The sequence below is a fragment of the Calonectris borealis genome, chromosome 2 (genome assembly GCF_964195595.1).
Source record: "Calonectris borealis chromosome 2, bCalBor7.hap1.2, whole genome shotgun sequence".
Classification (NCBI taxonomy): Eukaryota; Metazoa; Chordata; class Aves; order Procellariiformes; family Procellariidae; genus Calonectris; species Calonectris borealis.
The window spans coordinates 150,357,442-150,372,031 of NC_134313.1; the positions used below are offsets into that span (position 1 = coordinate 150,357,442).

General features: G+C 35.9%; 1 protein-coding gene across 1 annotated transcript in view; it reads right to left on the reverse strand.

Annotated features, from left to right (window-relative positions):
- NEBL (nebulette) overlaps positions 1–14,590 on the reverse strand; it is a 98,231-nt gene that overhangs the window by 44,027 nt on the left and 39,614 nt on the right. The window contains exons 10-18 of the mRNA XM_075140866.1: positions 13,067–13,171; positions 11,915–12,022; positions 10,838–10,948; positions 7,818–7,928; positions 5,451–5,561; positions 4,667–4,777; positions 4,313–4,423; positions 3,707–3,811; positions 1,541–1,633 (exon numbers count right to left, since the gene is read on the reverse strand). Coding sequence (XP_074996967.1) covers positions 1,541–1,633; positions 3,707–3,811; positions 4,313–4,423; positions 4,667–4,777; positions 5,451–5,561; positions 7,818–7,928; positions 10,838–10,948; positions 11,915–12,022; positions 13,067–13,171 — 966 coding nt within the window. The remainder of the gene's footprint in view (positions 1–1,540; positions 1,634–3,706; positions 3,812–4,312; positions 4,424–4,666; positions 4,778–5,450; positions 5,562–7,817; positions 7,929–10,837; positions 10,949–11,914; positions 12,023–13,066; positions 13,172–14,590) is intronic.

A 14,590-nucleotide genomic window follows, 5' to 3' on the forward strand; every position in this document is an offset into this window, starting at 1 on the left:
CACTAATGCATTTTGTGTTTCTCTTGATATGCTTTTGTTCAAGTGTGTTTACTAGCACACTGATCGACCTTTCGTTTTCCTCTTTTCACCACTGTTTAGGATTCTAAAACAGCAAGAGCACTGTATACTATTTTTCCATTTCACTTTGAAAGGCATGGAGAAAAAGCATGAGACTAAGCCTCTGTGTGTGTGTGTGCGCGCGCGCGCGCCTGTGTGTGACTACTCTCAAAATAAATGTCTGTGGTAACTGGAAATCAAATAGGTAACAGGAGATTAGGTTTTTGTTTCTAGAACACCAGTACAAATCTGGCTAAAAAAACCCCAAAAACATAATTGCACAAGGTGGGGAGAAAAAACAAACAAAAAAACCCAAAAAACACTAACAAAAAAACCCACCCTCAAATCGAGAAGACCTACAGCTTCCCAAACAGAAACACTATTTCAGGATTTAGGACACATGATAGCTTGCACTGAATCTTCAAATTGCACTGTGACTCAAAATGACAAGACGAAAAGTGATGGATGGAGCCGAGAAAAATCCCAAGGAAAATAGGAGTTTTGAAAAATTTTATGGAAATTCCCTACCTGACCTTATTTTGGTGGGAAATACAGTATTTAACACTACTTGATAAACAAGGAAATTCTAGTAGGCGTCCAGAGGCCCTAATCCGGACTTCAACTAATATTTAAACACAATCTGGTGTCATGTCTCTGCGTTACTTTCAAACTTTACTTTTAAAGAACCATCTAATCATCAGAAAAGTCATGTCACAAACATAAAAATGGTCCCAGAGAACTCCACACCAAAAATTCCAAACAAGTGAACAATGCAGCTAGAAGTGCTTTCTTACCTGGCAGTCACTTTTCCACTTTTTTCCAAGTTTTGCCACGTATTTATGAGAACAGCGTGTTCTACTTGCTGTAAACTCTCATTTTGATATTTTATTTTTAGTTGCCCATTAATGTGCCAAATACATTGGGCATCCATAGATAAACAACATCAATGCAGAACCAGTCTCATCAGATCCACAGATGAACTTGTCACCAGCATGTAAAGAGGCACAAACCCTCGACCTTTTCACATAGCTCGAGTCTGGACATAATTTTCCTCTTCTTGAAGTGCAAACTGTACCAACTCCTATGTAATACATGCGGACTCTACAGGAACTTTACAGATTTTCTTTTTTGTGATGTGATATTTTTCTAAATTGCAAATTACAGCTGCAGCTCAGGCTGTCATATCGGGAAATACATTTCATGTTTCTTACTCTCGAAAGACAAAACTCTTTCCTCGAATATTTAGTTAACAGTTCTTCCTGTTTTTCATGATGCTTCAATTTGAAATTCTACCTTTGGGCACAGAAGAACTACACTGGAGTGGAGCTCTAACTCTACTAGAATGGAGCTCTATACCCAAAATCCAGAGTAGTATTTGAATGAGATGTGTGATATGAAAACGTAGAATTTTTAGTAAACAAGGTGAAAAAAAATTTGACAACCATTTACTCACATAAGAATAATTAATGTTAATAACACTTACCGAACTAATATTCTGTTGATTTTTCTTTACTCTTTCAATCTCTGGAGTCTCTTTTACAGCTGTGCCAGCTCCTACTTCCTTCTTATAAAACACCTTCATTTCCCCAAAAGAAAAAGTAATTATGAGACTGTTAGCAACGCAAGTACAAGTTCTCATAAAAGGGCTGGGCAATTTTCCAAGTTTCCAAGTGACTATAAATCTAGCTAAGAAAGCAAATACTTCAATTTTTCATAAATCAATTATCAATAACTATAATAACATTCTGTCTGTTTTCAACTGTAGCCCAGATAATCTATTATCATCCTTCAGACTGAACTCAGACATTTGTAAGTATTGTAAGTATTTGTAATGATAGTTTTAACTTTGCAAATAATATTAAAATTTAGATCATAAACGTTTACAAATGCAGCTTTATGCTTGAGTAATCTCACTCATTTCAATGTATTTGAACGTGCATGTACATGCAACATATGCATTGTTTTTTTAATCTTCAGAGCTTAAAATACTCTGAGAAGTTAACAGATATTATTATTTCTAATTTAGCAAACTAGAAAATTGACATATTCATGACAAAATAACCAGAACAGACAGAGCTACAATCCAAGTCACGCAATTTTTTGATTTCTGGGTTCAAGCCAGAAAGCTGAGGACTGCATCTAAAAACAAAGCTCACTCCTTTGTGATACACATGCCGCTTATATCATTCTCCTCTCTATTTCAATTGTTTCAGTAAAGGATAAAACACAAAGTGCATCAGTAGAATCAATCATTTGAAGTTACTGAAAGAGACAGCAAATAACTGCTCCACAAATTCCAAATGTGGCTGTAATTTAAATAACCATGGAGCACCAGTTCACGCTGCAAAACTCCTAAAGAAGTTTTATTTGAATTTCAGTATTTGGTGTCACAGCTGTTGCCATTCCACTAAGTATTTCCAGGCTAGTAACATAAAAACAAGTCTGATCCTGGAGTTCGTAAAATAAATCTTTACCATTTAGTATTTCTGCCTTTCTTAAACCAAGATTTATTTAACTTTTTTTTTTCCTATCCATAAACCTTAAACAATAAAACATCATTCTTGATGCATTTCTCCTAGTTCCTTGAAGTCCTCTGTAACCTAGGGTGACTAGTACTGCCAAATACTCTAGAGGAGAGTGAATTATTTATGTCCATAACTCATTTTTTAAACATTCAGAAAACCTTTAACAATTTAGAATTTTGTTTTACCATGTGAGAACAGAGACAGTTTGTGAGTAAGAACTTGAAAATTCTTTTGCACCAACATGTCATACAAGGTAGAAAGATTTACATAGTGGACTGAACTAAAATATACTTTTCTCCTCTACCAAGGAGGGAGTGGTAAAAAATGTTGGAGCTGGGAATTTTTCTACGAAAGAGATGACCGTGCAGTAAATATCCTATTGTAAATCATCTGCCAAATGAGCTAGTGAGCTAAAAGCAGTACTGATCTTATCTGCAGAGCTAGCCACTTTTTCTGTCCCTTAAGGCAGGAAATACTTGAGACGAAATCCAAAAATCAGAAGCCTATTAGGGGTCATTAATTTTTTTATATTGGGGCTGCTCCCAGCTATATCTTAACTTAGTAAAAAGTAACTTACCTTTATAATCTAAATTGCACAGAATGCTGAAAGAGCATTCCATTTATGGATAAATGGAAAATTAAATCTAGCATAAAATTAAAAAATATATCCAGTATAACATAAAGTCATTAAACATATATATTTATGAAACCTGATCTGTTCTAATTTTATACCCGAATCTTGATGTTCTGTAAATATGATAGGAAACAGACAAAAAATCTTATACGCATAGTAACAAGCCTTAGATTTTTTTGTCCTTTCAAAATAAAATACTTCCTGGGCTTGATGGAAAAAGAAAAAAAATCTTCATTTAAAAGTAACTGTGGCTTGGCAAGGTGATATAAGTGGTTTAGCAATTCAAAATAACAGTGTCACACCTAGAAAAGCTGGGTTTTTTTTTCCTGAAAGAAATGAGTGATACAGCTTTTGCCAAGAAAATTATGCAAATGGTTCAAAGGACATTTACTCAACAAGTTCCCTATTTCATGCTGCAGCACAAGAGAGCCTATTTAAACTGAAAAATATCTGAAAAGTTGCAAGCAAAGAGAGAAGCACTATTACTCACTGAACTGATGTTTTTCTGAGTACTTTTCATCCTCTCCATCTCTGGAGTGTCTGGGACAGCTGAATAGTTACAGAGCATCCTCTCTGCTTCATCTTTGTACATTTTCTGAAAAATAAATTTTAAAATGTCTATTTCCTGCTTTCTTGGGCTCAGAATATCCAAACTGCAACAAAAGATGCTTATGGCTGATGAGCCTCAACATCCTTGTACAGTATTTATTTCAACCTCTCTCCTCTATGATATTGTTATCATTGTCTGTGTCGGACCCCTGACACTGTGTCCCACACTGAAAATATATTATATTCATATAATATATATTCTCATATATATTACATATTTTCCCTTCACTGTCAGGATATATATATCCTTCTCATTAGGTAATGTAAAAAGAGCTGCAAGTAGATGTAAGCGATTAAAGTCAATTTACATGGCATGACAGGCCTAAATACAAGTAAGAATCAGGCAGTAAGATTTTTTTACTACATGTAAATTAATTTAATATTGGTATGAAAGCCTCTACAGAGCTAGAGAAGTATTTTGAGCAATGTATGTCAAGCACTCATTGTTACACAGAATTAAAACATTCAGCCTTTCAACTATGCCTACCTGGCTTGCTATTTCTGAAGCCCTTTTGACCCGTTGTATTTCAGGAGTATATGGGCCAACTTGCATCCCTTTTCCTATAATTTCAGTCTTCAGATCCTTTTTATATTCTTTCTGAAGAAAAAAGAAGGAAAAAAAAACATAACTAATTCTACAATTATTTGTACATGCTGTCTTCAAAGCTATCTGATAGCGCTGGTCAGACTTTAAACCAAATTCTTCAACTTCTTATTTAATTTTTTTATTGTGCACTGCTGATTCCTTTTAGCGCAAGTATGCTTGAGAAGATTTTATATTTGTAACACCTCATTGTGTTTTACTTCCAAAGTAATTTTAAGAGATTCATTCTGTACTCACCTGGCTTACAATTTCAGAAGCTTTTTTGGCTCGTTGTATATCAGGGGTATCCATGCCCACTCCTATTCCCTTTCCTTTAATTTCATTCTCCAAGTCTTTCTTGTATTCTTTCTGAAAAGAATAGCATTGGAAATAGTCACAGGTCTGACAGTCAAATTCTTAAATTTTTCCCACTTTAATCTGTGAGAGGCCACTGAACAGCGTTCTTAAAACACCAAGTAACTTTTGATTCAACAGCATTAGCTTTATAGGATCTATCTACGAGACACCTATGCTGTAGCTGCAGCCCAGTTAAAGAATTCTTTGAACAAACTGCTTACTTCAAATCTGATGTAGCCTTTCACATCTACCTGGTTTTGCAGCTTTGGCAGCTGCAATCACAGACGCATGTAGACGAGACTTTCTCCCTCGGCTGTGCTTTGCAAGACTGGAGTCATAAGGCTTTAGCATGTCTCTAACTCTGTTTATCATTTGGCCCTAGATAAACAAGCAGCTATTTAGACCTAAAAGCAGTAGGGCTGGCAGCTACTGAACACAGCCCAGGCCAGGCGTGGTTCGTGAGAAACAAGCGCCACCTGCAAAAGATGACGGAAAGGTCAAAGTTCTCGGAAGTCTTAACTTTCCCCCATATGCTGATTATGCAACTTTTAGACTCCATGCAGCTTAACAGATGAGCTATTTGGTGAAATCTGCGGTATTGCTACTGCCTGGACTGGTCACCACATGGAATTCTCAATGACAATAATTTGTCAAATGGAAAGCTTGCACCAGGTACAGTACTGACCGTGCTTGCAATTGCAGAAGCTTTCTTGGCTCGTCTTATCTCAGGAGTATCTGGACCAACTTCCATGCCCTTTCCTTTAATTTCAGTTTCCAGGTCTTTCTTGTATTGTTTCTGTGAAGATAAAACTTCATACATTATATTCACAATAGCCAGAGAGTTACAGGTAGATTTTTGCACAAGGGATCCAATTTAAGATTTAAAGTCAATGAAAAATCTCAAGTTGAGTCACAGCTCTCAAGAGTCTTGGCAAGCTTTTGTCAGGAAAACACATAACAAACTGCAGGAGGAAAACTTGAGGAGATATTCACTGAATGTACAAAACTCTACCACTGAATTTTTAATTTGGCAGAGGGTGGGGGAAATCAGTCCATACAGCTTGTTACAATTATCCTCTAAAGTAAAGGGGAAGTTTAGCTCTGCAGAACATAGTATAATAAGCTGGTACTTGGTGCCAGCCTAATTGAAACACGTTTTACTTTTAAGAAAATATTTTATTTATGAAAAGACTACATGTTAGAAATTTAATACCATATAGAATTGTTTCCAGTGAACTTTCAGAGCAGGAAGTTGTAATTTATTCATTTAATAGGTCTTTCCTGAACCACAGCCATTAGGCAAGTGGCAGTACTCATCCATGATTGCTGCTTTTTTCCCCACAACATAAATTATAAATGACCAACAACCAGGAAACAAAATGAATATTTCATCTTCAGCTTATCCAAGCAAGGATATATTTGTTGTTCATCAGCAAATGATATTAAAATGTAATACTAAAATATTGTATACAATAGCTGTACTTTTTTTTTAATAAAAAATTAAAAGATTCTCAGGCAGTGTTATTTCTAGTAGTAATCATTCTTTTCTATTATAGTCTATCTCTGCCTGTGGAAAATAAGTATCTTTTTTTAAAAATAAATACATATAATGAAAATATTTTCTTCTTACTTTTCCTGTTTGTTAACTATTTTTTTGGTTGTACATTAGTCAGAAAGAAGAAGGAAAATATCTTTCTATTCAATGTAATGGTCTGATCACTTACAGCATAAAATCACAAGAACAAGAGCAAAAAGACTTTCAGTCTTCCATCTCTGTCTCACTCTGATATGGTAATAAATGTGATAAAACAACTCTCTACTTCCCAAACCACAGGGTTTTTTGCAAAAAGTGTAAGTTAATCTGTGAGAAGACATCATCTCTCTATTCCTCTCTGCTAAAGGTGGAATGGCAGATGTTTCCTCCTAGCTTCCTACCGTGTAAAACACCAAGGAAAAGATAATCCTGGGAGTTACAGCTATATATTCCTGCACTTGTTTACAAGTGGCAAGGTTGGTCCTATGCATGGCATTCCCTCTGGTTCTTATGGTTATGTATGTATATGTGTGCAAATAAACATATAAATACATATTAAAAGAATATAAAATATATAAATATATAAAGTAAATATATATATTACTCTGAAAGAATGACTCCCCTAAGGTGTGAAGTGCAGCACGAGCTTTGCCTTCCCTCTTCCCTCCCCATACCCTCCAGCCCCACTGCTGCTTCCCAGGCAGCCTGTGCAAGCTCATCCACAGGAGAAGCAGCCGTGCCAGCTTTGGAGCTTGCAGCTCTGCTGAGCACAAAGGTTTGCCGAGCACAAGAGTTCCTTAGGGTGGTCTTCCAGAGACAGTACACATATCAAGGAGTCTTCCACTCCCAGCCCTTCATAATGGGAGTAGATCGCACACTTATGGGCTTCCATGTAACTTCCAGAGCAACTTAGACCAACACAGTTAATACCAAAGTTCAGTTCTAAAAATATACTCTAAAAATATACCTGTCTATTTGTATTGGATGAACCGCAAGCTCAAGAAAATTAGTTTCTTCAGGAGCAACTCTACTTTTGGAAAAGGTCTTCACAAGTAGAATAGTTTGTTTGGATAAAAGATATTCCCAAGATGCCTGGCAGTCATTACCAATATTTATTTTCAGATAGCAGGTACGTGATTCCAAAAAACTCAAAATTATTTCATTGACTTTTCTTTACAAGTCCATTAATGGTCAACTCTTTTTCCATTACAGTATTAATTATACTAGCTGAACAAATAAATAGATGGAAAAATGAACCCAGTTTTAAATGCTGTATCTACTGACCCCACCAACAATTTCCATTGACCTTTTAATTGCCTGAAAACCTGAAATATTTGTCATGTTGGTTTTTTTCCAGAGCTTTTCTATATTCTTAAAGCAAAACAGAAATAGCCTTAATTTTAATACTTACATATTTTGTTGTAGATTATGTAAAAAAAAATTGGAATATTTTCAGTAGAGTATAACATAAAGAGTGAACTTTCTGTGACATCAATAACGTTCACTAGCACAACATACCTCATTTAGTATCTGAGCTGCGTTTTTCACTCTAATCAAATCTGGTGTATCTTCAAACACTGTCATTCCTTTTCCTTTCATCCCTTCTTCCAAATCTTTTCTATACTCTTTCTAAGGATTTAAAAAAAAAAAAGAGAGAGATTTCTCCACTAAGTATCGTGTGAAAGATCTTTAAAAGAAATACCATTTATTAAATGTCTGAAGGGCCTCTTTGAAATTTCTATGAAATATGAATTAGCTGAAGTACAGATTTCAGAGTCAAAATAGAATTGGAAATTATGAAATCAAAAGCTACAGTGTTGAAAAAGTGGAAAGGTTTTAATGTAGTCATGTATTTTCCTGTTGTGCTCTTGAAAAATAGTCCTCTCCGATACAGTGCCCGCACATTGTTTAGGGGCCTCAGCTGCCTCCCTATAGACCTTTTAACTGCAGTAGCATTTGCTTTTACAGACCAATATATGCTGTGCTGCGGTTTTTACCCCTGTTCCACTAATGGCATCACAATCAGGATGGATGCCCTGAACACTATGCTAGGACCTGTTAAAATGACTGCTTGATAAATTATAACGTAGAAGCAATATTCCTACCATATCACTTCTGTGCCCCTCAGACACTGCACTGATACGATCTATCAACATTTAGCAACTGCAGCCTCCAGAGTACTCAAATGCTCAGTATAAAATTAAAAGCACACTAGAATGTGCCCATGGACATTTGGTTCTTTTTCTTCCCAATTCCTACAGAGCTGATGTAAGCACACTGAAGTTAAAGTTTAAGGATTTTCAATTGCTTTTCCTATCTCCAGGTTTGGGTTAGGTTTTTTTAAGCAAGGAAACTAGAAAAAAATTAAAGAAAATATTTTTTGGAAGGATTTATATGGACATGAATTAACACTCCTAATCATGTATTAAATTTCACAAGCAGTAGTGAGCCCCTTTGTCTCTGTCTAAGCTCTTTATTTAAACAAAAGGAAACCAGGTATTTTTAAAGAAGCTTCTCTTTATCATCAAAAGCATGTCCTACAACAAGCAGCAAACAACTTCTATTAATTTAGAATTATTAAATTCAGCTATCTCTTCTGAAGGAGTTGCGAATATGGTTACAGAGAAGAAAGTTCTTATTGTCACAAAATGTGAAATATTTGCAGAATTCTCTACAATGGGAAGGCAACAGAATAAGCTGGAACACAGCTGACACTTTAAAAAAAAAAGTAATTGAATGAATAATTCAGTTTTTAATAACTCCAGGTTCACCTTCTTGTTTCATGCAGTATCTATCTAAATTTTGTTATGAACCTTCACGCAAAAATACTAAGCTACATCCTTGACTATGAGGAAATACATCATTTTGCTGAATCTTGAAAGATAGTAATTAATTTGACCTATGTAATCTTTGGTTTTGGAATCTGTTCCTTGAATGTGGATATAAAATCATCTGAAATTCATGCAGTTACGCATTAAAATACCATTTCCATTTTCTCATATTCTTCCCCTCTGGCTTACAAGCATGATTTACTCCCTAAGTAATGAGTCATAACACTTGAGGAGGTAAGAATTAGGGAACATCTTAATGCATGTAGTGCTATGGAGGGAAGTTACATCAAAATTTTCATAGCTGAACATTTACAGCACATCTGCAACTATGCATGCACTTAACCACTTCTGTGGACATTCAACATGCAGCAAGATTAACTCAATGAAATGCAAGCATTTGCATTTTTCCCTAGTCAGTAGGCATACATGAGACATGTATGCACAGAATGGTACTGCGCAAACTAGACCTAGCTTGAGACTTGTCTACCTGACAGCGAAGCTTATTGGAATAAATTATTTATTAGAGGATGAATAATAAAGAAATATCTAAAAATAAAATCTTTTTTTCACCCATATGAAATCTAGCATAGACTGGGATAAGTTGTTTAAAGAACAAGGAAAGGGACAATGTTCAAGGATTTTTAATTCTAGCATCCTCAATTCGTTCATCTGGGCCACAGCAAAAACATCAATTCTTAATACAATAAATATAAACAAGGTATTGTCGGCTCCTAAATTCAAATGGAGGATATCTAGCAGCTCTGATCTTTCTAACTACGAATTTTGCTGATACATTTACTTCTACATTTGCTCAAATAGTAAGCCTAATCTATAGAACCAACCAACACTGAAAATCTAACATGAAAATAGTTTTGAGTAACAATATAAAAAGATTAAAGATAGAAGGATTCTCAGTTAAGGAAAAAAAGTGATTCAATTTATAGTGCCACATACAACTGAAGAACATTGGACAAATACTAAAGAAACAGTGAGCATATAGAAAACCTGCACCATCTAACAAAATTTGCTTAAAGCAGATTATGTAATATCACAGCTACATTATGAAATTTTGGTCGTCTTTATTTTCATCCATAACATGTATGATAGATAATTATTTCAATTAAATTAGTTAAAAGTGACTACAGACAGCTCGAGGCATCCATATAACTACAACAGACTATCATAAACCTGAAATAATTACTCAAAAGGAAAAACTGCCACCTGGACACCAACAGAAATCCTCCTTTCCACTCCTTCATCTGTCCAGAAAGCAAACTCCAGGCCCTCTCCAAAACCCTATCAAACAGATGTCTTTTGCAACATGCCTGGAAGGTCACCAAATTTGGGCTATTTGAGCCCAGGGGAGGAACAAATTCCAAAACTGAGGCCCTCGGAGGGAATGTCCTGCCAATGATCCATCTTCTATGGAGTCATCTGATTTGTTCATTTAACTCTGTTTTTCTGGTTCAGGTGTGCTGAGCTTTATCATTCCCTTATATTCATAAGGAAACTTCAAAAAGTATCAATTCTTACTACAGGACTATTCAGAATATAAAATGACACACCGCAATTTTTACTTATGAAGTCACTTTTCTATTTATCTACCAAGTTAACTGTAAGTTGTTCAGCACTCATTAGCTTGTAGTGATGCTGCTTGTTGCTCATTTACACCTTAACAACAAAAAAAAAGAAATAAAAATCCCCTACCTCTTTCAGAAGGCTAGTGACTTGTTTTATATGCAAGAACTCTGGGGTCTTGTCTAAATCCATTGAGGGTCTTCCCTTGATGCCTTCTTCAAAATCTTTGCGATACATTTTCTATTGAAGCAAAAACAATTAGTGGTACATGCATGTGCATTTCCAAGCATATTTCAGAAAGAACGCTGTAAACAGACCCAAAAATGAGCTATGCTATAAATTACTTATCACATTAATAAACAACTTTATTACTCATTTCATTGCCTAGATTATCTATACAAGACACACACAATTTGGACAAAAATACGTATCTATGATATTTCCAAAGAGAATGTTTAACCTGATCTATGAAAGAAACAATTTGCTTGGTAGAGAAAAGAGAGGACAAATGGCACAAAAGGTAATGGTGTTAAATACATAAAAGTTTCTACCAAGAGGACGAAATCATCTGTTTTCCATGACACACAGCAAAAATAATGGAATCAAACTGCAGCAAGGAGACACAGGGAAATACTCTCTCTCAGGATGGATGATGAAGCACTGGACTAGATTGTCTGGGAGGTTATGAAACCTCCACCATTAGAAGTTTTTAATAAAAAGTTAGAAAAATGTGACTGCCTTAAGATAGCCAGTGTTGTTCTGGAGCCCAGGAACAGTCCTTCCCCCTTGCTGAGCTCCCCAGGCTGAACGGGCAGCAGCACGTTTCAGTTAAGCATGGGGTCGGACTGGGCTTTGCAGCTTCACTCGCTCCCACCTGAGAACCCTCCCTCATTAAAGATGGAATTAAAGGCAAAAAGTAAAGAAGTTAGTAATCTCTGATCTAGATGACCTCTTGAGCTTCTTCTCAATTAAATGATTCTACACACAATCTGTCTAGTGTTAGCACCAATGGCCTTTTGAGAAAAAACAAATTTGAAGGAAGAACGGAGCTACAGAATAGCAAAGAGAACTACTCAGTGCTAATTCTACCATATTCTCAATTTATAAAACCTTTACAATCTGCTTCATCCGTTTTCTTAACCTAAGTACAAGACGTCCGTTAGCTTGTCTGTTGATCTAACAGTTCAAGCACCCAGTTTTACTAACCTCACTTTGCATCTTTTGAGCCTCCTTTGAAACTTGATACATTGGTGTATCCACAAACTCCAGCAAAGATCTACCTTTAGATTTTTCGTAATTCTCTTTGTACTTGACCTAGGAAAATGAAAATAAGTGCTGTTAACAGCTGAGAGAATGTGAGATTTGATTGCTTACTATGGCGACAGGCAAATCCTGTCTTAGCCATACTCCTTAGAGGTTTTGACTCGGAAGACTCCTCCCAAACTTAACCTGTTGGAGAAACAGGGCAGCTAGACAAGGAAATTTTTTCTGGAGTCATTTATTCCTTTGCTTCAAAATGTCAGACCTAAAAATGGTGAACTTTGAAGACAGCAGGACTGAGGAGCATCAATCACAATTCTTAAATTAATTGCATGGTTTTGGCTGAATGTCTGACCAGTTGGCAGCTTTTCAATAGGATCCCCTGTCATGTTTCCATTAAACAACACATTTACTGTAACAACAACAAAATCTGTTTCATAGCCAGACCCCACGGGTCTCTCTTTCAGGTTCAGGAGCACCATTCTGAAACGCACTTTTGTTTGTACCTGTGGGAAGGAAAACTACTGTCTCAGTAGAGTCTGGTCTCCCACCAACATTCCCCTCACAGCTACCAGTGACCATGACCTTAAAGCTAGCAGCAAAATCACATTGAAGGACACAGGGTTAAGAGACCAACACACAACTTTTTGCTAACTCACAAAGCAAATACACTTTGTTTGGAAACCTAGAGAAGCCTTCTGAACTGACTCATTCCCACTCTTTTGATTAAGAAGGGCAAACATTATTTAGCTCAATCAATCAGCCTGTGCTACGGTGGAATATTCTACACAAGCCATAAAGGAAAGCAAATAGCTACAAATCAAAGTGTGATATTCAGAATGAGTAATATTTTAATTTATTTGTCTCTTCAAAACTAGTAATGTCTGAATTTGAGAAAAGTGTTAATCTCTTTCCCTGTCAGGCTTCTGCACTAGGTTCGGGTCCTGCAAAAACACTCTCCTCTCTCCTCATGGAGTGCTTCTGATTGAATGTGCACTGTACATCACTGTAATTTGTCATGCAGTTTTGTGCCTGATTTAATCACTGTTAGAATGCTGCATTTTTCTCTTTGCAAGATATATTTATGATTGCGTATACCTGACTCTGAAGCACTGCATTTTCTTTGTGATGGATTTGTTCAGCTGTATCCGGGGTGAAATGATAGAAGCCCTTGCTTTGCTTAAATGATTTCTTATATTCATACTGAAACAAAAAATATCCAAGAATGTTTTCACAAACAAAATCCAGAAGGTTTCACAATTTAAATACCATTTAAAATAACCATGGGAGAAACAGCATAAAAGAAACTGTATTTCAGGCCTCCCAACTCAGGAGTTCTACTGCTAAGTTTGAATTTAAAATATTGTGATGAAATGAAAAAAGAATACGATAAAAAAATAACTTTTCTAAGTTCCTAGAGAAAATGCTTGTCCTGCTCATCCAGAAGTCAAATGTTTATGTTCGCTAGAAAATAACTATTATTTACATTTGAAGTGCAAAGGAGGATATATGATGGTCTGGGTTTGCCTCCTAGTGGAAGTAACTATAAATGTCACACAACAAAATCACTTCTATAGTGGAAACGAAAATTATCTCCATCTACAGATACAGACTTCATACTTCTACTCCATTCCTCAACTAATGGGACAAAATTTAAAAAAAAAGAAAACAAACTATAAAATCAAATTGCACAACCTTTTGCTACACTAAACTACAGGCACCAGATTCAGTCCCTGAAGTCCTATTTATTAACCCTGTTCCATAAAATGAAACACATCTAAATTCCTTTTTTTTTCTTAGCCTGTGGTTCATTAGCATTTCAAAGTCTGTACAATAGGAACAGATTTAAAATGTGCAAAACAATAAACTGGCTGTTGTAGATATATCTAAGTTTTAAATTTTATGCCTCCATAGTTCATGCCAAAGAGAATTACATGTATACCATATGAGGGGAAAGTTCCACCTTGTGAACTCTCTTCCTCATCAAAATAAAGAAAATAGGATGAGTTCGACCTGTCAGAATCAGTCTATTTGTGTCCAAACATGCCCATCAAGCTTTCCTTTTAACTGCTGGAATTTACTCCCACAGAAGCTGACTTGTATAACAGCTTTGCATTGGTATTATAGTACATGTGTTTCATACACATTCAAGTTGCACATACTTCTACACTCTAGGTCAATCAGCAAACCAGTTCAATCAACCGTATTAGTTTGAGTTTAAATAACCACACAGGTTACAATGTATCACACCGGGGCAGGTGCAGCTATGTTATGCAAAAGATGAAGAGAAGTATAAAGTTCAAGGGAGAAAGGTATACTACAGGGAAAGAGCAAAATTGGGCAATTAGCAAGAAGCTCTGTATTTCAGAGGGAAAAAAAATGACCATGCAATCAGTTTTTCGAATTCGGTTAATGGCACAGTCAGGAAGACTGTTTCATACAGTGGAAGCAGACTTCAAGAAAGATTTGATATGAGCTATCGATTGACAAGGAGGAGAACACAAAGAAGGTATTGGAAAAGCAGGAGAGTAAGCCGTGTTAAAATCAAAGAGATGACATGGGGAGGTCAAATCTGAGAAGGATTTTGAAAATGGGATTTCTGTAGAAGACAAATAGCTAGTG